The sequence below is a fragment of the Sycon ciliatum genome, chromosome 5, assembly GCF_964019385.1.
Source record: "Sycon ciliatum chromosome 5, ocSycCili1.1, whole genome shotgun sequence".
Classification (NCBI taxonomy): Eukaryota; Metazoa; Porifera; class Calcarea; order Leucosolenida; family Sycettidae; genus Sycon; species Sycon ciliatum.
This window is the reverse complement of record NC_088647.1, coordinates 11,920,774-11,945,004: the sequence shown is the minus strand read 5'-3', so window position 1 is coordinate 11,945,004 and position 24,231 is coordinate 11,920,774. Positions and strand designations below refer to the sequence as shown.

Below are 24,231 nucleotides of genomic sequence, written 5' to 3'. Positions count from 1 at the left end.
GAAAACCCTGCAGAATCACACTGTGGTGAAAAAGGAGAAGGACGAAATGTTACGAGTTATGACTAACTGTCCACCAACGTAACCAGATCTTAAACAGTCAGCGAGTGCGACAAAATGGCGTTGGTGGACAGTTAGTCATAACTTGTAACATTTTGTCCTTCTCCTTTTTGACCGTAATTTAATTGGCTCACCGTCCGAGTTCAAAATTACACTGTGATGAGATAACACAATGTTCATGCTCATAAAGGTTGCTAACACATTGTGTCATGTTTAGTTAGGGTAAATGCAACTGTAGTAGTTTGTCTTGATGGTCTGTGACCCGCAGGAGTTGTAGCTTCTAAGGAGACTACGTAAGACCATAGGACCCGAAATGATGCGAGTTTTGACCCTGGATTTTGAAATTCTTCGTGAGCCATGGTCCAAGTTAGTCGCAATCCTGATCACAATCTTGACCTGCTGGCACCAAGAATGGCCCAGGCAAGTGATGCCATTAACGAGCATGTATATTGGCTTTGCCCTACGGGTGACTGGAAGAAGCACCCGAGGAGCAAAACCCATGTTGTTTCATGTTCCAGTTGCCTGCTGGAGATACCTCGGCTCTGTGCCCTTGGCTAATAAATGTTCTTTTTGACTGCATATTGTGCTATTCTGCTGCTCTTTGTCTGCCTTGTGTTTGTTACGGGTCAACATTTGTACACCAACACATACACACATTCATCCACGAACACATGCATGCGTCCACACATACTTACACATGCATAAAATGCCCATACCTCCATGCATACACCCAGATGTCCAGCAGGCATTATTCACCCGTGCAACGGCATCCACCTCCAGGAAACAAATTGTAGCTGCCGCTATTAATCTGAAATCACTCAAGGTGAGGTTATGGTTTGTTATATTGCTATTGCTGCTTCTGTTATTTCCACGGTTGCTACTGCAGGCTAGTGAGGAGACACTGACCGGCATGCATTGAGTCTGTTGGTTAGATCGTGTTGCATGAATACATGGTTCCCACATGCCAAAGTACATCCTTTTCGGTGAACTGGGGAAGACTCGGCCATGTGAAAGGCCCTGTGAACGATTCGGCACGATGTTGTTTCAGGGCATGCGCTAAGGATTAAAATGTGCTCTGGCACAACGTCCTGCCAGTTGCAAAAATGGCCGGACATGTCCAGACATGCAAATTTTCACATCAAATCACACAATGTTCAGTGTAGAATTAATACCATCGAAATGTTATCACGACGTGAAAAGAGTCCGACCTTGGCTGCTGCTGCGTCGTCAGGTTTGCACAAGGCTCGAGCGATTGGCGCATACTCTATTGGGTTTCCGCTTGACTGCTCCTTGCCAAACAATGCCATGGCACGGCGATGCATTTCAGAAGCAGCATGATCTTTGAAGGCTGACGTTTCAGGTTCCTTGAGCCAACGACGAAGGAGTCAGAAAAATTCTTGCTGCTGCGAATTTTATCAACAAAACGGGAACACATCTTACACTTCAAGTTTTCGAAAACGCTACGATCTGAGGGACTGCGCTCATAGTGCAGCCAAACAGAAGTTGAAAGCTCCCTATCATACTCGGCGACCCACTTGTCACAAGTGGTCGTCTTGACTCCTCTGGGCTTCTTTCCAAGAGGAGCACCCGCATCAGCAGTGCTTGGCTTTCTCTTGCCAGATGACATCGCTAATGACTATGAGACAAAGGATTGACGTGCCTTTTCTTTTTTGTACTTTGCAAAAAAGTGCGCGGACACTTTGTCCGGATGTGTACAAAACATCCGGAAACTGACCGTAAACGGTCGGAAACTGTCCGATGTCCGACCGTTATTTCGCGCCCTGTTGTTTCTTGCCAACTTGACATGACATTTGACGGATTCACAGACTCCATCCAGAGCAAACGAGAAGTCCGTTGAGCCTTCCGCTCGGTAAACCTGCAAGACAGCACAAACCACTCATCAATACACAGCATTCAAGGAATTTAGCTCTCATCAGTTAAGCTCGAGTAGGCTAATGAAATCTTCACTACAGGAGCACTTCCATTTATGGTGCTTCTGCACCCAGGTTGACTAAGGATACCAATTTCAGTGGTGCCTCATTTCCAGTGCGATTACCACCTTGTAAACTCCAGACGGAAGAGTAAGTCAGTGTTACCCATGGAGGTGCAGAACAAGCAGTGACTGAAGACCGCTGGCCATTCCCAGAGTTGTTACCTTTAAATCAGCTAGTCACCTGCCTGCGCTCTGGACAACAGGACAGTCAGGCAGGGTATCATACAGAGTAGAGGAGGGTGTTTCAAATAGGAAAGGTCTGACAGCAAAATTGTGTAGACCCAAACCGATCATCAGCATGGATTGTTCACTCGAAATATGTTTGTGGAAGGAAGCTGTCATGTTGAGGTTTGCTCCGAGGCCAGAGTCGCTCGAACTGAGCGACTCCTTTGTGTTGGCCCGTTGCCTCCAAGTTGCCCGATTTTTCGTTTCAAATTGTGTTGTCACAGGGGTTGCTCCAAACAGGAACGGTTTTGGGGTCCATGTCAAGTTCACCCTGAGTTCTGAAATTAGGTAATTGCTACCGCTCCACGACGGCCAGTACAGGGAAACAATAAGCCTTGTGTGTGCTTCCATTAGTTTTCATTGGTGTACAGTGCTTTATTGGCGAGAGGCGAGCCGCTGTTTACCTGCGACAAGAAGTTGATTTTTCGAAAGACGTAAAAATTCAAGTCGCAGTGCGAAGCAACATGTCAAAAACTAATCTGCTTGGTATGGCGCTTCGGGTCATTGCAGAGCCATGAACGTTTGGCTCGGAGTAAAACACATGGTAGTCTCACTGTGGCATATGTTTTCTAATCAAAATACCAAGAGAGAAAGTGTATTGAGTCCATTCCGGTTTGCGACATAATTTGAAACATGCTCCTGTACCATACATGGTACCAAGGGTGAATTGCCCGGTAACAGTACTGCAGTACACTTTAAAAAAATGCTGCCAAAGCATACCTGAGCGGAATGTTCACCCCAAAGTTATTGTGGTGCCTAAGCATCAGCCATTTTTCTTGTCTAGAGCAAGTTCAAAACAGTCAGAAGTATCAATATTGGCATGCTTTATATCATATTTAATATTGCCAATCCATCTGAGATGGGGTCGGCCACGTGGGTACTTGATGTCCAGTGTATTAATTGCCATCTCCAGTGCTTAGTAAGACGCTGAGTGAGGTCCTTCATGAACAACAACTTTTTTGTTTGGTGAAAATCATCGATAATGCCGGATGGCCCCTTAGTTCTTTCGGCTTGTTTGGATCTTTCCCCGTGTGTATCCAGCTATGGATTTCTTCTGTTGAGTTGATAGTCCGATAACAGCAGGGTTCGTGCTTCTAGCAGCCCTCTTCTGGGGATTCTTTCTTCCAAATGAATTTTCCGCTGCTGCATGGGTAGATAAAACAAATCTCTCCCAGGATAGGTCCAGCATGGAACTATCTTCAGTGGGGTAACTTTCAGCAGAGTCTTACGTGGGTTTGTTATTCTTGAGGAAACAGCGGTCTTTGGTTGATTTAGATGATGTACACCACCAGAATGTCAGTCGAAAATCCGCAATAACTGGATGGTGATCGGATATTGTCGTGAATCCACCATATGATCTGGCATTCATAACTCGCACTGTGTTTGATCTCTGCATCATCACGAAATCAATCATTTTTAAAACAGGTCGGCCATCCTTGTGTAAGAGGCTACTAAGAGCCCATGGGAGAACCATGTCAAATGGTGTTGCATGCAATGTTTGAACATGGAGTTGCATAGAGTGAGACCTTGCTCTGTACACAGCTCTATCAGTCTCTCGCCGTTAGCATTGCTTGACATGTGTTTGGAGAAACATCCCACTGTGCCTCCTGAAGCAGGTGGAGCACTCCTTACCTTTGCATTCAGGTCTCCCAGTATCAGCAAATCATCTCTTCTACTGACCTCGCGGGCAATACCTTGTAGTGCAGAGTAGAAGTCATCTGTCTCCTGAGGATGTGATGTGGAGCTCTATAGTGTCAGGGTGTAGCAGCAGACCACTGTTAGAGTATTGCTGTCAGGCCGCAGTCCAGTTCGGAGACATCATCATCATTCGTCCAGAGAAGTATAGTAATGCTCGACGTTATTTATTAGTTTCTTTTGGATAAGAAGGCCAGCTGCAGGTCTGGACAATGAGCCGCCCGAACAATACAGAACATGTCCGTTGTTGTACGTGTCTACACCGGCTCCATTCAGCCAGGTTTCCGTCATGTCAGTCTGAGGATGTCAAGCCTGTATTGTTTGAAATAATTTATTTTGTAATTTTCTTGATGTTGTTTTTGAGGAACGAGCGTTGAACGTTCCTGCTCTGAAGGATGAGGCATTTTTGTTCCGCTTCGTATATAGAGGTGCTTTCGGCCTATTGAAATAACTCATCTAGTAGTAACTCGTCTGTCTAGAAACATTGTAAACGAAAAATGTCTCTTTCAAGAGCGAGAGCTAGCTACTACATTGTACCGGGAGTTCAACCTGTCAACCAATAACTGGGCGGGGGGGGGGGTACTTTCATTAAAAATTAGTACTGTAAATATACAATATTTCGGCGCTGCAAAATTTCGGCACTTCACGATTTTTGACATTTCGGCGGCGATTTATTTTCGGCGTGGGGTAGAGGGCATGGTATAGTGCGACAGATGCTGTGAAAAATTTCTTCGGCGTTTTAATTTAGGCGTTTTGGGTCGGTGCCGAATATAGCCGAAATTAAATAGCTGCCGAAAATTTGTATATTTACAGTATGTTCATAGTAAACAAGATCACTATTTGAAATGTTCAAATGTCCCATTTATGTGTATTGTGCATGGTCTGTAGCCTGGTCCACTGTCCAAGTTACCACCTGTTATGCTGAAGTCATCATCCGCAACAGAGGAAGAAGAAATTCGACTGATGCAGTTATTGAGAGAGAGGCGAGCATTGCCTGTGACACTACTACCCAGGAGCAGAGATGCACCACTTGCTCCAAAGAATGTGAAGAGATCACGTCAAGCCGAGCGTTTGTAAGGTCATGCGTATGTGTTTGTGCATATGTGCCAGCATGCTTGGAGATTTGGTTGCTTCTCGTGTGCAGGTTGTACCTAGTAGAGGGTGCATGTGTGTGGGTGCGTGTGTGCGCGTGTGTACGACGATTATGGTCACACACGTCTTTCTTCTCTTTCTCAGACTCCTCCTGACTATTCTTTCATTCTCCTGGGTGGTTACCAACAGCCAGTGCATGCCGGAGTATGTGGTGTGATGTGTACGGGGAAAAAAATGAAAAATACCAAAAAGTAGGGATTCACTGACCAGAAAAAGCCACTTCATAGCTATGTGGTGTAGATCAGGCGGAATAGTGGCGGTCAATTCTTCAGCTTAGCAAGCTGTTGAATGGTGCAGTCCCAGCACAAGTTGCTATAGCTTCTGTTGTAGCATCGCTATCATCACCTCTGGCGATGGGCGTCAAATGGTCACATGGTGCATGGATGCAGTCGGATCCCAGGACGGATGCCCTGATGCCGTGAATCCTTTTTCTGCAATTTGTCCTCACCCACTTACCGAGATTTGGTGAGCCCATAAGTGGGATCATTTCGAAGTCCATCCATAGTTTTGGGATTTCAGGAGTTTTTGTTGTTGTTGGGCAGATTAATGGCCAAGTGAGACATCTTTCCAAGATTCCTTTTGGATCTCTCTCCCTCCTCTCTCGCCTTGAAGGATTGATATTGTCCTAATTCTTGTTTTCTGGTTTCTTAACTTGTGTTCTGCAGGGAACGGCAAGCCTGGTTTGCACTAAAACCAGCTGAGTTGCTGTTTGAGAATACTTTAAAGGGCCAATCCTATCAGGTATGAATTTGTTCTCCACTGTGTATCAATAACACTGCGCCAAAAGTTCTGGCACTGTGTATCATGTCCAAAATCTGTCACTAGGCTAACTTTACTTGCTGACTTGTAGCTCAGATAGTAGCTTGAATGTAATTTGTATTACCCATGTATCCAAAAAGGAACTTGGTTCACATGGTATCCCTGGGAGATGGGAAAGAAATTTAGGTTGGGGAATATTTTGACAAACATTCCGAAATGGTTATTGAACAGTCCACCAGACAACACTCCTCCCTATGAATCCCCAAGCTTGGGTGGACTCATGAACCCTTCACATGGGATCATGACACCGGAGCCGATGGGCAAGGACAAAAGTGCAGAAAAAAAGATGGGTGGTACCAGGGTGTCCGCCCTGCAATTCAACTTCAGTCACACCTGTCACACTACCTGTCACACTACCTGTCACCAGTGAAGGTTAGACTTGCCTTGCTAAATCAGAATGGCCAGTTTGAAATCGAATACCTCTAGAAGTATGTATGTTTTTATTTGAATTCGCAAGTACACACGGGCTACAAGCCCAATTACATGGAAGCTAATGTGATAATGGGGTTAATTAAGAAAAAGGGTGGAGGAAGGAGGAGGACGGTAGCAAAGCAACAGGGTAGACAATTCAGGAGCAAAATTAACAATTGCACAAATATGAGAGTACCTGAGAACGAGGGTACCTGTGGAGTGATAAAATGCTTAAGCAAACAGAAGAAAGGAAATCACAAGCCAATACGCGCTAAACTGCGCTTTGGTTTTAATGAAGGGGGAAAACTGGAGCTCAAGAAAATTATACATGTAACATACAAAGTCATAAAAAGAATTTAACTGGATGAAGAGTAGCATAAGCAAACATTTCCTGACAACGAGAGGGACTGTAACTACAGCCACGGCAGTAGCAGCTGTAGCAGCAGCAGCAGCAGCAACAACGGCAACAACAACAACAACAGCAGCTGCAGCGCCGTGCAGACTACTCCAAGGAGTATGGGGTTACGAACATAGAAGGGAGTTTGCAGATCTAGCCTGCCAGCGTGAAGGGCATTACGGCTACAGCGAATTCACTGGGACGGTTGAGTAGGTGAACTTTGCTGGGGAGGGTGTTCCAGAGGACGGCACCACAGTGCGATGGACGGGATGTCCCTGCTGCTGACCAGGCTAGCGGGAGGCGCAAACCCTGTCCTTGCTGGAGGCGGGTGGTGTTTCCAGGAGCACTTTGAAACTTGTCTCGGATGGCTGGGCTGGCACGATTGTGCTGGCAACGCCACACAAACCTCAGAACCTTCTGCTTGTGCAGCTCCTGAATGCTGTAGAGCAGCAAGCTGGTCAGGAGGGGTTGAGCATGAGACCAGGGTGGCTGGCCAAACACTGCCCTGGCAGCTTGGTTCTGTAGAACTTGCAAGCGAGAGACTTGCTCCTGTCGCAGGCAGGCGAAAAATGCTGTTGACCCGTACAGCAGATCAGGCATGATGATGGACTTCATGAACTATGTACGGGCCTTCAGACTTAATGCTCGCCTAGATCGCCAGAGCGCCCCGATCTTCTGAGATACTTTCTTGGCGAGAAGTACATGTAAGCCATTAGTAAACAGGCACGCATACTCTCACACATACTGATTCATCTATGGTAATGGCTAACACTGCTATGATTTGTGCTGTTGGCTTCCTGCTTTGCACAGGCATTACATATCTATTTCAGTGTTTTTGCCTGCAATTTATAGTGTTCATGATTTTTGATTCATCCGGTTGTTGTATCCTTGCCTTCTTTGTGTCTTGGGTGTTGTTATTGGAATGTTATTTGTGTGCACTGTGCAGAAATCATTTCAAGTCATCAACAAGAGTGGTGTGCAGAGAGTTGTCAACTGTCAAGTATCGGACTTTCAGTCAAACAGTAGCCGTCAGCAGTTTTCACTGGTCAAATGTATGTTGGCCCTACAGATTTCTCTACTTGTATGCTTATTGTCTTGTGCTGTGTTCTGATCAAAATGACTGCTGGGATGACTCACTGGATAAATGAGGTGTACGTTATTTTCAACACCCTCAACTAATAAATTAATACGTTACTTTCAATTCTTTGGGGAGGATTGGGAGAACTAATACTTCAAATTCAATGAAAACTGTCAGGGAAGTAAACAAGCCTGAAAAGAGAACAAACTACCCACCCCACCAGGACTCCAACCTGGGTAATTTTCATTATTATCACATCAAACACAACCCGGCCTTCCAATGAATTATGAAGGAAAAGAAGCAGGAGAGCAGGGACAAATAATGGTAGGGGCCTAATAAGGTATGGTGTCTATACCAGTAGGGCAGATCAAGCTCAGCCATCAGACCATGTAGGCTTCATTTGCCTGAATTATGTACTGGGAAAACAGAGAAAGGAAGAGAGGGAGAGAGGAAGAGAGTAATGGTATTGTGAAACTCCCATTGTCTCTATGTCTTGTTCTCATCACACAGGGGGGGGGGGGGGGCTACAAAACATGTTTGGCTAACTCTCTCATTCACTCATCCAGTTAATCATCGACTGTTGATCCCCGTCCCCCCCCCCTCCTCTTCTTCCTCCTCCTCCTTCTCATTTTCTCCGACTATTATGTCTTAACCTGTTTCCCTACCCTATCTCTGTCTTATCCCCCCCCCCCTCCTCCGCTATGTTCTCCTAGAAGTGAGCTTTGGGCTAATGCCTTTGGTGGTAGATGCACTATCAGTTATGTCAGTAATGGTTGGTTCTGTGTGTATGCGCGCGCCTGTGTGTGCGTGCATGCATGCGTGTGTGTGTGTGTGTGTGTGTGTGTGTGTTATGTTTCAATACACAGGCAGGTATCCTGGCGGGGCTGCTCGGGGAGCTGGTGGCGACAATGTTTGTGTCACTGGTGATACTGTGACTCAAGTCAGCACTATTGGTCGTGACACCATGGCTCTTGGCCATGCTAGTGGTGACATTGGGTCTTGTAAAGCTGATAGTACCAGTACTGGTAGTGCCAATACTGCTGGTGCTTGTACTGGTGACTGTGATATTGCTACCTCACTTGCTCCTGGCATGGCTCTGACGTGTACTGTTGAGTACCATTGTGATGGCAATTATCCAGCTGCATCTTCCGTACGGGTAAGCCTTTAGGCTATAGTTGTATGGGATTTCCCGGCTGAGTATTCTTTGTATGTTGATGTGCATTTAAAATAGAAGCTATTTCAGCAAGCTTATGATTCTTTTGACAAATGAGAAATTATAATTGGATGTTTTCCTTGAAATCAAATTCATATCTTGATTTGATGTTTCAGGACATGTGAAACAAGTGATTGCATGCGAGTTCTGCATTGGGAGTGCAGGCCACTGGTTATGATTGCGAGTTCCATCTCTGTTCACTAAATTGGAACAGGCCATTAGGCTGCTCGATACCTTACCATCATGAAAGCAAGTGGTTCTTTGCTGCATCTCTATCATCTCAATCGATTGAGATTTCCAACAAAGAGACCGCTTGCTTTGGGGATGGTACACAGATTTTCGTGTTATGAAGTGTGGCTGAAGTGGCACTTGCGAACCACCTTAAAATAAGTCGCAGAAATTTGTAAAATACTCATTGACCCATTGCTATTTTCAAGACATAGCTAAATTAAATTTTCTTGTTTGTGTAGGTGCGCACTCATAACCCAGAGCAAGACTTGATGGTGGAACTGAAAGCACAACCTCCTCAGCTAAATATCAAATGTAAGACTGCTGTATTATCTATCCACTACAATCATGTACTTTATGGAAGATACCCATATTAGAACAGACTGGGTATGACCACAGTACTGCAAGTAGTCCAGCAGGACGCTGCTGTACAGGAATTCACTCCCTAAACTCAGTCTTTACTTCGGCATAATACTACACCACTGGCACATGGGTACCGTGTGTCACAAGTAGCCTATGCTATGAGACTGTTTGGCTGATGCACTACCTGTTGTTGTTACCTACTTTTACCAGGGGCGTCGGAAGGTATTTTAGTGTGGTACGGTCAGTCATCTGAATTACAATTTACTCGTGGAGGAGGGATGGCTGAGCCGAAAATTTTGGAAATTCAGAGCCCATATCAGTGCATTTTATTGATTCACGGGGTACTTGGGGCAAAGAGTGGTACGGTCAATACCGTAGTGACCGCACCGTGTGCGACGCCCCTGTTTACCCATTTACGGTGCTATGATATTGCATCTTACATCGGCTTCCACAGTATCATCAGTTCTGGTGTGGTCTTCCACTAAGTATTCTTCTAGTTGAGCACTGACGGTCATCCCCAAACGCTCAATTCCACTGTTTGTTTTTCTTCGTATTTTGCTATCAAATTAAAAACCTGGAAACAGTGGGGCACAAGATGTGTGTAAGAACTCAGTTGAATTGAGCCTCCCAAATTGGGCTTGCATTGTGGAATTGTGGTTAGATCGTGCTGTCCAAAGGTCTTATCCTCCTGTTATTGCTGTGTGATTGTACCAAATCAGCCAGAAGATTAGGTGGAATATAGCTTGTGTTCGGCTCGATGGTTTTTACCTAGCCCACTTAGGAATTATCACTATGGTCAATAAATAACCTTCCGAGTTTGAAGGCCGGTGCTCAGCAGTGCTCCCGAGGAAAGCATGCTCTTATTGAGCTTCCATAGTTCAGGTCAGATTTGAAAGTGGTCTTAGGTCTAGGCAGTAAGGTGGTGTGATTTGTGCATTATCTGTACTTGGATGTAATGGATCCCTTAGGAAGAATGGAATCCCATTGGATAGACTATATTTCAACAACCTGTGGGCATGATTGCATGCCTTTCATGCAGGGTTATCTGCCAGAGCTGCTGGTCAAGAGAGTTCTGGTGCGACTGGAGCTGTTACAGGCAGTATCCACTGTGGACAAGATGATAGTGTTGAGTTGGATTGTGGATATGCACTGGTCGGTACCTCTATCAGCCGTATATTCACATGTAGGAATGACGGTATTGCCGGCCAGTTCTCTATTACTCCCCACGCAGATAACACCCTATCCGCCAGTGATGTAAGTGTGTGCTGTTTGTGGTCTGATCTGAATATTGTGTATGTGCCTAAATTGGAAGGTCTGGTTGTGTGAAGATGCATTTGAGAACCACTGAAAATCATGGGTAGCAAGCTACAGTCAACTTTGCTTATAACGACTGCGGATATAACGACAATTCGCGAATAACGACAGAATTTCCATGCCCAGAGCAAAGTCCCATCCAACTGTAATACATATAATGAGACTTCGGGTATAATGACAGTTCGCGAATAAGGACACTTTTATGATGCCCCGCCGAGTGTCGTAATAGGCGAAGTTGACTGTATATGGATTTTCTACAAGCATGCTTGCCGCCGCTGCTCCAGTGTGGTGCAGTAGGTTGTTTTGCTGAAGTGGATTGTGTTCCTAACTGGCTGAAATGGTGAACCGCTCGAGCCAGTTACTTGTCACCTACTTACTGTGGCAGTGCTCCATGCACTCTTATTAAAACGGCGCTTAGCTTATAGAGAGCTGTAGAGCCTTTTCGCGTTCCGAAAAATGTTGAAATACTGCCTTGATCCAATTTTTTCCAATGCTTTTTGCGCTGATGAGCACAAGCTAAATGGCTTGTTGAGAACACTTGCTGATGCCTCACCATCTCCGAATACTACTACCATATGCCTATTTAGAGCCGATGTTAGGGGCTTCCAAGTATGTGCATGTGTGTACTAGCTCAAAGTACTTTGTGTTAACTTTAGTTCTTTTATGCTGTGTGTGTGTGTATGTGTGTATGTGTGTGTGTGTGTGTGTATGTGTGTGTGTGTTTGTTGGTGTGTGTTGGTGTGTGTTGGTGTGTGTATGTGTTTGCACGTGTATACGTGTGTATGTGGATGTGTGTGTGGTGGCTGGTGGTTGTTTGTGTGTGTGTGTGTGTGCGTGTGTGTGTGCGTGTGTGTGTGTGTGTCACTGTGTACGTGTGTGCACATATACACGTGTGTTTGCATTTACAGGAAGTCTCTCATGATGGTCTTGCCGTGGGAAATTTTGTTCTGGTACCGGATGTGTTCTCCCTGGACCATGGAGAGGAGCAAGATATTACAGTGAGTAATGGCTGTGTGATATTCCCCATGTACAACTGTACAGTGCACAATGTACAGTTTTCAAACAAACAACTCTCACAATATGCTAAGTCGGCATGCAAAATGAGAGCCTGTTTGATATGGTGGCATGTTTAGCCAGCAGCTTGGGTGGCTACAGGTAAACTTTATATCATTGTACTAATACAATATGAGGGACGAATGAGGTATGGTATTTTGCCAGTCTGTGCGATGATACTTCGAAGTATTTTCAAGGTTTTCCATGGCTAATTAGAAGGAGATCAAGGCCAAACAAGGCACAACGTGGAAGGCTCCGCAAAATACTTCTTGGCACAAAAGCCTTTCTTACTCATCCTCCGCACAAAAAGGCACAAATTTCGGGGTCTGGGCTTCAGCAGCTATACTGCATGAGAGAGGGACCTTGCAATGCAGGAGAGAAAAACTAGAGGGAAATTGATTAAAACCCGCCATGCATTGCACTCATGCCGGCAACCTAGCACAGTCAGGTACGGTATTTTCATTGGAGGAATGTGGCTTCTGGTTTCATTCCTACGTCAGCCTATGAGAAGCATCACTTCAGCTCATCTCAACTCAGCTTGCTTGCAAGCAGTCCCTGGTACTGCTGTTGCTCTTGGTGCTAATGCTGCTCTTGTTCAAGTTTGGTACTGCTCTTGCTAACGTTACTGTCCCTGCTGTTCCTCCTTCCATTATCTGCAGGTGAAGTACACTGCAGAGTCACTGACAAATTCCAATGAATGGATCACATTCTCTTTCAATGATTCTCAGCACAGGTCTATCCTTTTATCAGGTTAGTCAGTTTTATTTTATTTCACCTTCCCGTGGCCAGGGAATATAGGCCAATGTGGAGGGACGGGGTAGGGGGAGGGGGGGGGGGGGATAGCTAGCCATGGCAGTCATCACCGCAATATACGTATTGCCAATTGAGCCACAATTGTAGCACTGTACTGCGCTCTGCACTGCATACTGCACAGTGCTCTGCGCAGCACTGCGCTGTGCTGCACTGCACTGTGCTGCGGTCTGCACTGCATACTGCACACTGCTCTGTGCAGCACTGCGCTGTGCTGCACTGCGTTGTGCTGCACACTGCTCTGCACTGCATACTGCACTGTGCTGCGGTCTGCACTGCATACTGCACACTGATCTGTGCAGCACTGCGCTGTGCTGCGCTGTGCTGCACTGCACCGCACTACACTATGCTGTTTTTTTACTGTTCTGTACTGTACTGTACTGTACTGTACTGTACTGTACTGTTCTGTACTGTTCTGTACTGTTCTGTACTGTACTGTTCTGTTGTGTACAATTTGTTTTTGTTCCATTCTTCTCTCTGCTTTGCCATGTGCACATTTACAAGCAGTAACAGTTTTATTATGTTCATGCGTGCAATTTACCTCCTGTGCTGTGACTGATCAGGTGCTTCAGAGCTAGCTGCCGTACAAATCAGTGGTGAAGATGTGCAGGAGATTGTCACAAGTGCAGATAATTGCTGCAAGCATTACAATGTCTCCCTGCCTAATGCGACCCGCAACGTGTCTGCTGAGATGACACTAAATCTGGAGAATGTCAGGTATGTCCGCTGGATTGAACCCACTCTTACCATACCAAAGTGCAGTAGATAGTGAGTCGGTCCCTTGTGGCGTAACCTGGTGTGATTTCCTTCTGTATCAGTGGTGGGTCCCCGACCCAGAGTGTCTAGTGCAATCACTCATGGCACGTGTGTCAGCCTGCTGAGAAGAAACCACACATACGTATATAAGTCCATACAAAAACTGGATTCCAAGTGGATCCGAAAATCGAAGTTGTTATGAATCCGGCCTAGACCCATTTCTGCAAACCTGTCTTGATGCACCAGGTCAGAGTCATCATTGGTGTTAACAGGCAGTGTTCTCTTCGGACTTTTCGGTCTGTCTACTAATTCTTCTAATTAGTGACTATGTCTTGTTGATCTTGACCATTTTCTCCTTTCTTCAGCCATATGGACATTGGATATGAATGGCAAGTAGAGTTACCACAGCATGCTGCCGTTGCTACTGAATGCAAGAACGATACTGCCAGTGGCAACAGAGGCAAGAGAGCAGAAAAGGCACCAAGTTCACGTCTTCCTCTGCCTGCCTGGCTGCCCAGAGAAGCATGCCGTTTCACCGCGCTACCAACCGAAAGTGTATTGTTGTCTTGCAGCGTCTCACAGTTCTCTATCTCTCACAAGTCACATGAGGTATGTACAACCATGTGCATTTTTTGAATGGCACAATTTCAGTATGTTCACGTGTTAGTTACTCGTCAAATCAAAAATTGGCTGTTCTGTCACATATGGGTCTAGCTTTCCGCAGAGTCATGTATATCATATCTTAACGGTACTACCCCAATTCCTTTGAACTATGTTGGCCAAGCACAACACTCACTTCCATGGTCCTAGTTGTACATGACATATGCCTGCTGACAGAAACGTGCTAATGGCACCATAATGTTAATGTTTAGTGCAGTACCAATGTAACCTTCCAGCGTCTCGATACTTTTTACGATCCAAGTATGGTGAAATAGTGATGATATTATTATAATCACTGATAATGTGCATGTTGGTTGAACTACTCAATCTGTTGGTGTAATTACTAATTATCACTTTGTTGATCTACTCGGCTATGCCGCTTGTGATATTGTCGTTTAGATTGGCCTCTTCACTGCTGATGCACATCTGCTTGCCATGCCATTATCCGGGACTTGTCCGTCAGACTTGCTCGGAAAGGATCAGGTGGCACAACGTCAATGCTTAGCAGTCTTGCACATCACTGCGCAAGTCGATGTAAGTCCTGTCAGTGTTGCTGGTGACCGGATCAGACAAGTTATTTCATCTTTTTCTTTTTCTTCTTTGATGCCACTGCTATGGCTGCTGTATACAGTAACTGCTGCAGTTTGTTTATCTTTGGTGTCATGGTATCTTTGTTTACTCAGGTATCTACAGTTCAATTCTACCCATCAGTTGCTATGTTTCCACCAGTGCTGGTTGGTAAACCTGCCAGTATGAACATACAGGTGAGGTAGAGGCTGCTGCTCATTTTCAATGCTTCTACTCATCTGCACTTTACCTTGAAAGCAGAACTTTGGGCAAATTTTCAGTCTCACTCTAGTACTCATCCTACACAGACAGAAGAACCAGCAGTTGTTTTTCGTAACTCTGAGACAAAAATAGAAGGATCTATTTTCGTCTGATGATCGATTCAGTTCGTGAAACTCAGAGTTATGAAAAACAACTGCTCGTTCTTCTGGCTGTGTATTCCGCTCTTTGCTTTCAACAAATTGAGCCCTCTACGGACGGTGGACGAATGAAAGTGTGTAGCCAGATGATGTACAGATTATCAGTTGTCTGAGGATTGTCTTAGCTTTGCTACATGCATGAAACGCAGTGTTGCAACAATGACCTCACCGGTTGTCTCTGTTCTCTTGTGCCTTTGTGGTATTGCTTCATCCTTGTGGCCTGGAGCACTCTAGGCAATCTGGCAATTCTGTCTATTGTAATGAGTACGAATGAAAGATTGACTAATTAAGTTCAGATGGACCAATTCAAATGCATCTCTACTTGTGATTGGTTTTCACAGTGTGTTAATACCAGCCCAAATAAGGTCTCTCTGCAGTGGATGGGTATTGAGGACACAGATCTGGTGGATGATGTATCCATCACACCATCTAGTCATGCTAGTCTTGGTGAGTGTTTTGCTAATGTAATCCTACCATCTTGCTTGGCATGCTTGTTTACTGAGTCCGTTTGGATATTTTCGAGGTTGTATTCGAAATATGAGCGTACTCATTTATGCCACTATTCAATCTGTAGTGTGCATGGTTCCTTTTTCCCCTATACATTCTACTACAAACAGGTCTGTGAAGTGTGAGTCCCGGGGGTGCAGTTGCATGTGCGGTCAGTTTGAACATGATGATTGAAAGTGTGAACCCTGTGTTAGCAGGCTTCTCTCACTATTGGGCCTTGTGAAAATCAGCTACTTTCTTTTAGGTCGTCGGCATTAATCAAATCGTCTTTTCACCTGACACCCCCCCCCCCCCTCTCTCTCTCCCCACCTTTTTCTACATTGCATTCAGCATTTATTTATGGTTTCATTGTGTGGGCTCTGTGCACACTGGCAAGTGTAAATGTATGGATTCAGTGATGTTTGTTTTCTTGTTATCTTGATCCTAGCACCAGGTGACAGTGTGTCATGTTGTTTGACCATTGCCGCTAAGAGCTCAATACCATTGCAGAGCAACTTGTTGTGTCGACTACTACCCGATGGAGCCATTGTAAAGCTGCCTATCCTGTTGTCTGATGTGAAGGTATGTACAAGTAGAGGTTGTCTGAGGAACGTGTATCGGACAGTATGGATTAGATTGGTGTCACTGGGTATCAGTGTACCTACACAACATAGCAGTGGTTGCCTGTTTTCTATCCTTTTTACATGTGAGCACTGGATTTACTGCCGGCATGGTAGCATTATGGACGTGAGCGGATATAATACCGCTGCACGTCGAGGTTTTGACTAGCCATCCAAGCACTGTGTTAGGTTAGTGAGTGTGCTTTATAGCAAGAGTACATGAACAAGAGTGTGCAACTCGGCCTGGCTTGGCCCACGGCGGAATTATTTGTTCACGTCACCTTTTCTGGAGAATATGAGTCACACCGCACAAGGCAGGCACTGCGAGTCTGCAGTCACATGAACTCAACTCGGTAGGGTTTCACTTGCACTAAAACGCGTGCACTCGGTAGGGTTCACTTGCACTGCGTGAACTTGGCTGGGTTTCACGTGAACTGCGTGAACTCGGCGGGGTTTCACGTGCACTGCGTGAACTCGGCGGGGTTTCACGTGCACTGCTTAAACTCGGTGGGGTTTCACGTGAACTGCGTGAACTCGGTAGGGTTTCACGTGCACTGCATCAACTCGGCGGGGTTTCACGTGCACTGCGTGAACTCGGCAGGGTTTCACGTGCACTGCGTGAACTCGGCGGGGTTTAACGTGCACTGCGTGAACTCGGCGGGGTTTCACGTGCACTGCGTGAGCTCGGCGGGGTTTCACGTGCACTGCGTGAGCTCGGCGGGGTTTCACGTGCACTGCGTGAGCTCGGCGGGATTTCACGTGCACTGCGTGAGCTCGGCTGGGTTTCACGTGCACTGCGTGAACTCGACGGGGTTTCACGTGCACTGCGTGAACTCGGCGGGGTTTCACGTCCACTGCGTGAGCTCGGCGGGGTTTCACGTGCACTGCGTGAGCTCGGCGGGGTTTCACGTGCACTGCGTGAGCTCGGCGGGGTTTCACGTGCACTGCGTGAACTCGGCGGGGTTTCACGTGCACTGTGTGAGCTCGGCGGGGTTTCACGTGCACTGCGTGAGCTCGGCGGGGTTTCACGTGCACTGCGTGAGCTCGGCGGGGTTTCACGTGCACTGCGTGAGCTCGGCTGGGTTTCACGTGCACTGCGTGAACTCGACGGGGTTTCACATGCACTGCGTGAACTCGGCGGGGTTTCACGTGCACTGCGTGAGCTCGGCGGGTTTCACGTGCACTGCGTGAGCTCGGCGGGGTTTCACGTGCACTGCGTGAGCTCGGCGGGGTTTCACGTGCACTGCGTGAACTTGGCTGGGTTTCACGTGCACTGCGTGAACTCGGCAGGGTTTCACGTGCACTGCGTGAACTCGGCAGGGTTTCACTTGCACTGCGTGGACTCGGCGGGGTTTCACGTGCACTGCGTGAACTCGGCTGGGTTTCTCGTGCACTGCGTGAACTCGGCAGGGTTTCACGTGCACTGCGTGAACTCGGCAGGGTTTCACTTGCACTGCGTGAACTCGGCGGGGTTTCACGTGCACTGCGTGAACTCGGCTGGGTTTCACGTGCACTGCGTGAACTCGGCAGGGTTTCACGTGCACTGCGTGAACTCGGCAGGGTTTCACTTGCACTGCGTGAACTCGGCGGGGTTTCACGTGCACTGCGTGAACTCGGCTGGGTTTCACGTGCACTGCGTGAACTCGGCAGGGTTTCACGTGCACTGCGTCAACTCGGTAGGGTTTCACTTGCACTGCGTGAACTCGGCGGTGTTTCACGTGCACTGCGTGAACTCGGCTGGGTTTCACGTGCACTGCGTGAACTCGGCAGGGTTTCACGTGCACTGCGTGAACTCGGCAGGGTTTCACGTGCACTGCGTGAACTTGGCAGGGTTTCACTTGCACTGCGTGAACTCGGCGGGGTTTCACGTGCACTGCGTGAACTCGGCTGGGTTTCACGTGCACTGCGTGAACTCGGCAGGGTTTCACGTGCACTGGGTGAACTCGGCAGGGTTTCACTTGCACTGCGTGAACTCGGCGGGGTTTCACATGCACTGCGTGAACTCGGCGGGGTTTCACGTGCACTGCGTGGACTCGGCGGGGTTTCACGTGCACTGCGTGAACTCGGCGGGATTTCACGTGCACTGCGTGGACTCGGCGGGGTTTCACGAGCACTGCGTGAACTCGGCGGGGTTTCACGTGCACTACTAGTGACCGTAAGAAGCTGCAGAAGCGGGAGAAAAAGCTAGTTTTTGTTCTTTTTGAAAGCAACAAAACACGGACTCGCGATGAAGGTCGTTGCAGCGCATGTTTTGTGCGTGCTTTGTTCGACATGCATTGTAGGTTCTTAAAAAGGAGACACCAACAAAATATCTTTCGGGGACCAAAAATCTTTCGCGGACCATACCATGTACCAGCTAGCCGCGGAGTTAATAACTGTGCATGAAGTGTAGGACCAATCACAATCCGTGGGTCCTGATGGCTAAATGTTGCATGGGTACTCAGCCAGGGTAGTAGATCCCGAAGGTTTCATTCCATGAAAAGATTAACTACCATGACTGACAAAGAGCATGCTTGATTTGATTTCTTTCATTACTTGAGGTCGAAGGCTAACTCCTAGCCTCAGTGAAATCCCTCGAAACGCCATCATTTGTAGCCGATGAGCTGATTACGGTCGTGGCCAAGAATAAGTACATGTATGGTGTGCTTCAGGGTCATGTAATAGGGACATTTCAAGGTCATATAATAGGGACACTGTTTTCATTGTTTTTGATGGTCGGTGCATTACCCTCTTTACGTGTGTGCACAATCTTGCACTCTCTACATACTGCTGTGTATCATAGACATCACATGCTCGCACGCTCTGCTCATGCACAGATTTCCCGTGCGTACAACAGAGCTTGCTGTCTTTTCCAGTTCCTTGCCTGCAGACAGCTTTCAAACTCTGACCCACCCTAGTGTACCCTCCTCATCACATTTCTTACTCTTACACTATACTCCACATACTAGTATTTCGAAACACAAGGATGCGGGCACTCCTCCATAACTGGCCTCTCGTGCACTACTATTAAACTCGCATGAGTCACAAACCGCTCCTGCTCAATGCAGGCCGACCCACCAACTCGCATGGGTCACAAGCCGCTTCTGCTCAACGCAGGCCGACCCACTTGGTCATACAGCTCCTGCCCTCGGTAGGCTGACCACACGGTTCGTTAACGCGCTCTCAATTGAGGCCAGTTACTCTGCCCGACATTCCCATTACTCCAAACTCACCCTCTTGGTGTATTGCATCCTGCACCCGTGTGTGTCTGCTCTATACTCTAGCAATGGGGAGTAGAATGTTAACTTTATCTTTGGGGTTATTTTGCTGTATTCTATGCTGATATCCTTACTGAATTTAGGGGCCGGAAGTAACCATGAAGAGCACTCATCTAGATTTTGGTGTGGTACGGCAAGGAGTGAATGCTTCTCTTATGCTACAAGTTAGCAACATTTCTGATGCTTCAGCTCACATCACTCTCAAGGTACAGTCCCCCCCCCCCCCTCTCTCGCTCTCTCATTCTGATTCGACTCTGCCTTTTTTGACTGTCAGATGTCTTAGTTTCTCAGAAATTATGCCAGAGTCACTTGAATGGCTATGCCAAGTCATGGTCTCGATGTTGGGGGGGGGGGGGGGAGAGGGTCACAGCACGCGGTACATGTAAATGCCATCTCAAATATTCGAGCAGCACTTAGTATGTGCTCTAAGAGGTTTTGCAACAAGTTCCAGTCCACCGATATGTATACTTGAGTCAAACATTGAAAGCTGTTGAGATCTGAATTTTGTTGCAAGGCGCTACTCGGTAAAATTGAATGTAGGCTTTGAAAACAGCTAGCATACTTGTATAATCATGTATACCGCCATCTTGCATGTCAACGTTGCTGCTTTTTCAAGCGATGGAACTGAAGGGACAAATTAGTTTGTACTTGATGTTATTGTTGTCTTTCTTGGCTTTCTTGGCTTCCAGTAACTAAAGAGGGGGGGGGGGGATTACAAATGGCTCTATTTGTCTGTATGACTATCATGCTGTGCTTTGTACTTGTTCTTTCCAGGATGTCAGTGAACACTCCCTGTTGAGATTTCTACCATCACCTGATCTGAAACTGGAACCTAAAGGATCGCGTACAGTGGTCGTCCATCTCATTGGCAAAGAAGTGAAAACAGTTGATACTGTTGTAAAGTGTCATGTTCGGAATGGAGCCACAACGTGAGTGAATCCTTTCTCTCTACCCACTGCCTCGCTCTATCTCTACCTGTCCATCCGATTGTTGTCCATCCATTCCTCTCCGGGTCCCCTGTCCATCCATCCGTGTAGGTGTCCCTCCACCCATTCATCCAGCCATATGTCTATCCACCTACATATAACGCTATCTGGATGACATAGAAATACTTTGCTGCGTTGAGAAGCAGTCAAGCGCATGAAAGGAGAATGCACTGTGAGGATCGGAATCGTTCTTGTCAGGCACAAAGAGGGTGATGGGGACTAAATCAAGGCTAGATGCAGGGCCTGGGTAGCTACATCAAATATGCATCATGAACACGTATGCATCTACCCAGGCCAATGGAAAATAACATGATACCGTACGGGAATGCAGGAGCTTGTGCGGGGTCACTGGGCTAAGTAGGTTTCAAGGATCAGGATATAATTATGTCGTGTGAAATACGTACATGGATTTTTTGTGCATTTACACAGAAGTGTAAAACCCAGTTAGCCGGACAACTTGTCATCAAACGTTGTGTGTAGATGAGGGACGTGCTGCGCAGATTGTCAACATCTTGATGTGTATGGTTTAATGGCTAGACCAGTACATGTATTAAAGAGCATGCTATGCGCTTCCTAGCTAGTGATGCTTATGCACAATCATGTATTCTTCCTAACTAGTGATGCTTATGCACAATCCTGTATTCTTCCTAGCTAGTGATGCATATGCACAATCATGTGTTGTTGTCATGCGCTTATGCAGGTGCTTGTCAGTGACTGGATGTGTAGAACGTATTCAAGCTAGTCTTGAATCGGATACACTAGAGCTAGCAAATGATGACTTCTTCGTATACACACCTACAAGCGTCACTACCAAGCTGTGTAACCATTCGAGGTTACCAGCAGCATTCGTTTGGCAGCCAGTAAGTCATAATTACTGACCGTAAATCTCTCTATAGACGTCCACACACCCTCACACACCCTCACACACCCTCACACACCCTCACACACCCTCACACACCCTCACACACCCTCACACACCCTCACACACCCTCACACACCCTCACACACCCTCACACACCCTCACACACCCTCACACACCCTCACACACCCTCACACACCCTCACACACCCTCACATACCCTCACACACCCTCACACACCCTCACACACCCTCACACACCCTCACTCACCCTCACTCACCCTCACACACCCTCACACACCCTCACACACCCTCACACACCCTCACTCACCCTCACACACCCTCACACACCCTCACACACCCTCACACACCCTCACACACCCTCACACACCCTCACACACCCTCACACACCCTCACACACCCTCACACACCCTCACTCACCCTCACACACCCTCACTCACCCTCACACACCCTCACACACCCTCACACACCCTCACACACCCTCACTCACCCTCACACACCCTCACACACCCTCACACACCCTCACACACCCTCACACACCCTCACACACCCTCACACACCCCAAGTTGCTTGTACCAACATAATACATGTGTACATATACCGATATGCTGGCGAACTCACACACAAGTACACATACACTCACACACTCACACACACACACACACACACACACACTCACACACTCACACACTCTCACACACACACACACTCACACACTCACACACTCACACACACACACACTCACACACTCACACACACACACACACACACTCACACACACACACACACACACACACACACACACACACACACACACACACACACACACACACACTCACACACTCACACACACACACACACACACACATACACACACACACACTCACACACATACACACACACACACACACACACACACATACACACACACACACACACCAGTACACATACAAGCATGCACACACAAATACACACATACAAGCACACTTACACACATGCACACAAACAAATTTGCGTAAAGGCACAGGAAAGAGTAATGTAAGCAGGGGCGTAGCCAGGATCATGGTCAAGGGGGTGCCCATAATTTTCTTCCAAAAACGACGTTCTTTTGAGGAATCTTGTACATGTATGCATATTGTATGCATGCTAGTGCGGTGTATGTACACCTTGAATTATTTATGTATTATGAATGTCTCCAGCTTGCCATTCCAACAATCTACTTCCTCCGCATCATTAAAATTGTTGCTTCCGAGAGAGATTTTCGAATTTATTTTGTCCACTCGAGGGGCAAAGAAATCAGCTAGAAATTGAGGCAGAGCATTGTCGACCGACCAAGCTTTAGTTTGTGGCCTCCCGCTTCGCTGCACTTGCAGCTAAGGTCGACGTCTTCATCAGAGTTTGAGGCAGACCCTTAAGCAGACGCGCGTTCAAATTCATGTCAAGAAACTTCGTTTTCAAGCGATCCATGCCTCCAGGTGGCAGGCGATGAAGGCAAGCTAGCATTTTTCAAGTACACTGTAACAACCTTCCAGTGGGATAGGGTAAGCAGTTCCGCACCTTCTTTCCTTGGCAAGCGTTTCGCTGAATTGTCGGTGTTTTCAGACCTGCTACCTTCGCAGCAACATGCGCCACAAGTAGTGCATTTTAGGAATTTGAGACCACTTTGTTCATGGAGTAACTAATACTTGCACACTGACTGCAACGGAAAAGTGCAAGCACGTGCAGTACAATGCAGTACTCGCAGATCTACGTAGCATGCACCCAGTCTGGGCTGGGTTGTTTGATCATACAATGCATGCCAAGCCAGACCCATGGTCGAAATTTTTGAGGGGGTGCTCTGGCACCCAAAGCACCCCCCCCCCCCTGCCTACGCGCCTGGTAAGGACGTCTTGTTGATTGGGAAAGTACTGGTCTGGAATATTAAGTGTTGATTTTCAGGGCATGCACACACATGCGCATGCACACATACTCATATGGATACTCCTGCCCATCGCTGAATCGATGGTAGCGAACAAGCTATGTTAGACATAGCACACACACACGTTCATACACACATACACACACAGTTACACACACATACACACACACATATGCACATGCACACATGCACACACACACGCACATACACACATACACACAAACAAAACATACACAGTGACACATACACACAGTGACACATACACACATACACACATACACACACATATACATATACATACGTGTACATACACCGTGTGTATGCATACCGTAGTCGGGTATTGTCGGGCATCGTCATCGTCGTCAGCGTCTGCATCATTGTTGTTACTGCTGGCACTGATACTGGTGCTGCTGCTGCTTTTATGATGTGGTGCCATGTTGTTGTCTATTCAGATATTTGGTTGTAGTTCCAAGCACTGTGAAGTGTCCATCAAACCTGAGTCCGGTGTCTTGGAGTCACTAGAAGAAATAGAGATGTCCTTCACGGTCACTACTGCTAAATCGGTGAGGCTGGGTTCTAACATAACATTGGACTGCTAGTTATCTCAGGTATCTTGGTAGTGATGTTCAGTATTTCAATATCTCTTGACCTTGTCACAGTACAATCATGTAATTATTATCATCATCATGTGAATCACGCCTTGAGGTAAGGCAGGGTTTTCTGGAAAGCTCAACAAAGGATGAGCCAAGGGCATTTGGTAGTGTGTGTGTGTGTGTGTGTGTGTGTGTGTGTGTGTGTGTGTGTGTGTGTGTGCGTGCGTGTGTGCGTGAGTCCGTGAGTGCGTGCGTGTGTGCGTGTGTGCGTGTGTGTGTGTGT

The 24,231-nt window shown here is 46.9% G+C and overlaps 1 protein-coding gene across 2 annotated transcripts in view; it reads left to right on the top strand.

The window, feature by feature from the left end:
• LOC135817608 (deleted in lung and esophageal cancer protein 1-like) overlaps positions 1–24,231 on the top strand; it is a 57,654-nt gene that overhangs the window by 3,590 nt on the left and 29,833 nt on the right. For both annotated transcript variants that reach the window (XM_065330827.1, XM_065330826.1), the window contains exons 4-22: positions 792–880; positions 4,859–5,043; positions 5,788–5,863; positions 7,696–7,801; positions 8,694–8,983; positions 9,511–9,583; positions 10,671–10,885; positions 11,854–11,943; positions 12,658–12,748; positions 13,372–13,525; positions 13,930–14,173; positions 14,624–14,758; positions 14,908–14,988; positions 15,552–15,657; positions 16,145–16,278; positions 19,657–19,779; positions 20,348–20,502; positions 21,260–21,419; positions 23,808–23,918. In XM_065330827.1, the coding sequence (XP_065186899.1) occupies positions 792–880; positions 4,859–5,043; positions 5,788–5,863; positions 7,696–7,801; positions 8,694–8,983; positions 9,511–9,583; positions 10,671–10,885; positions 11,854–11,943; positions 12,658–12,748; positions 13,372–13,525; positions 13,930–14,173; positions 14,624–14,758; positions 14,908–14,988; positions 15,552–15,657; positions 16,145–16,278; positions 19,657–19,779; positions 20,348–20,502; positions 21,260–21,419; positions 23,808–23,918 (2,618 nt within the window). The remainder of the gene's footprint in view (positions 1–791; positions 881–4,858; positions 5,044–5,787; positions 5,864–7,695; positions 7,802–8,693; positions 8,984–9,510; positions 9,584–10,670; positions 10,886–11,853; positions 11,944–12,657; positions 12,749–13,371; positions 13,526–13,929; positions 14,174–14,623; positions 14,759–14,907; positions 14,989–15,551; positions 15,658–16,144; positions 16,279–19,656; positions 19,780–20,347; positions 20,503–21,259; positions 21,420–23,807; positions 23,919–24,231) is intronic.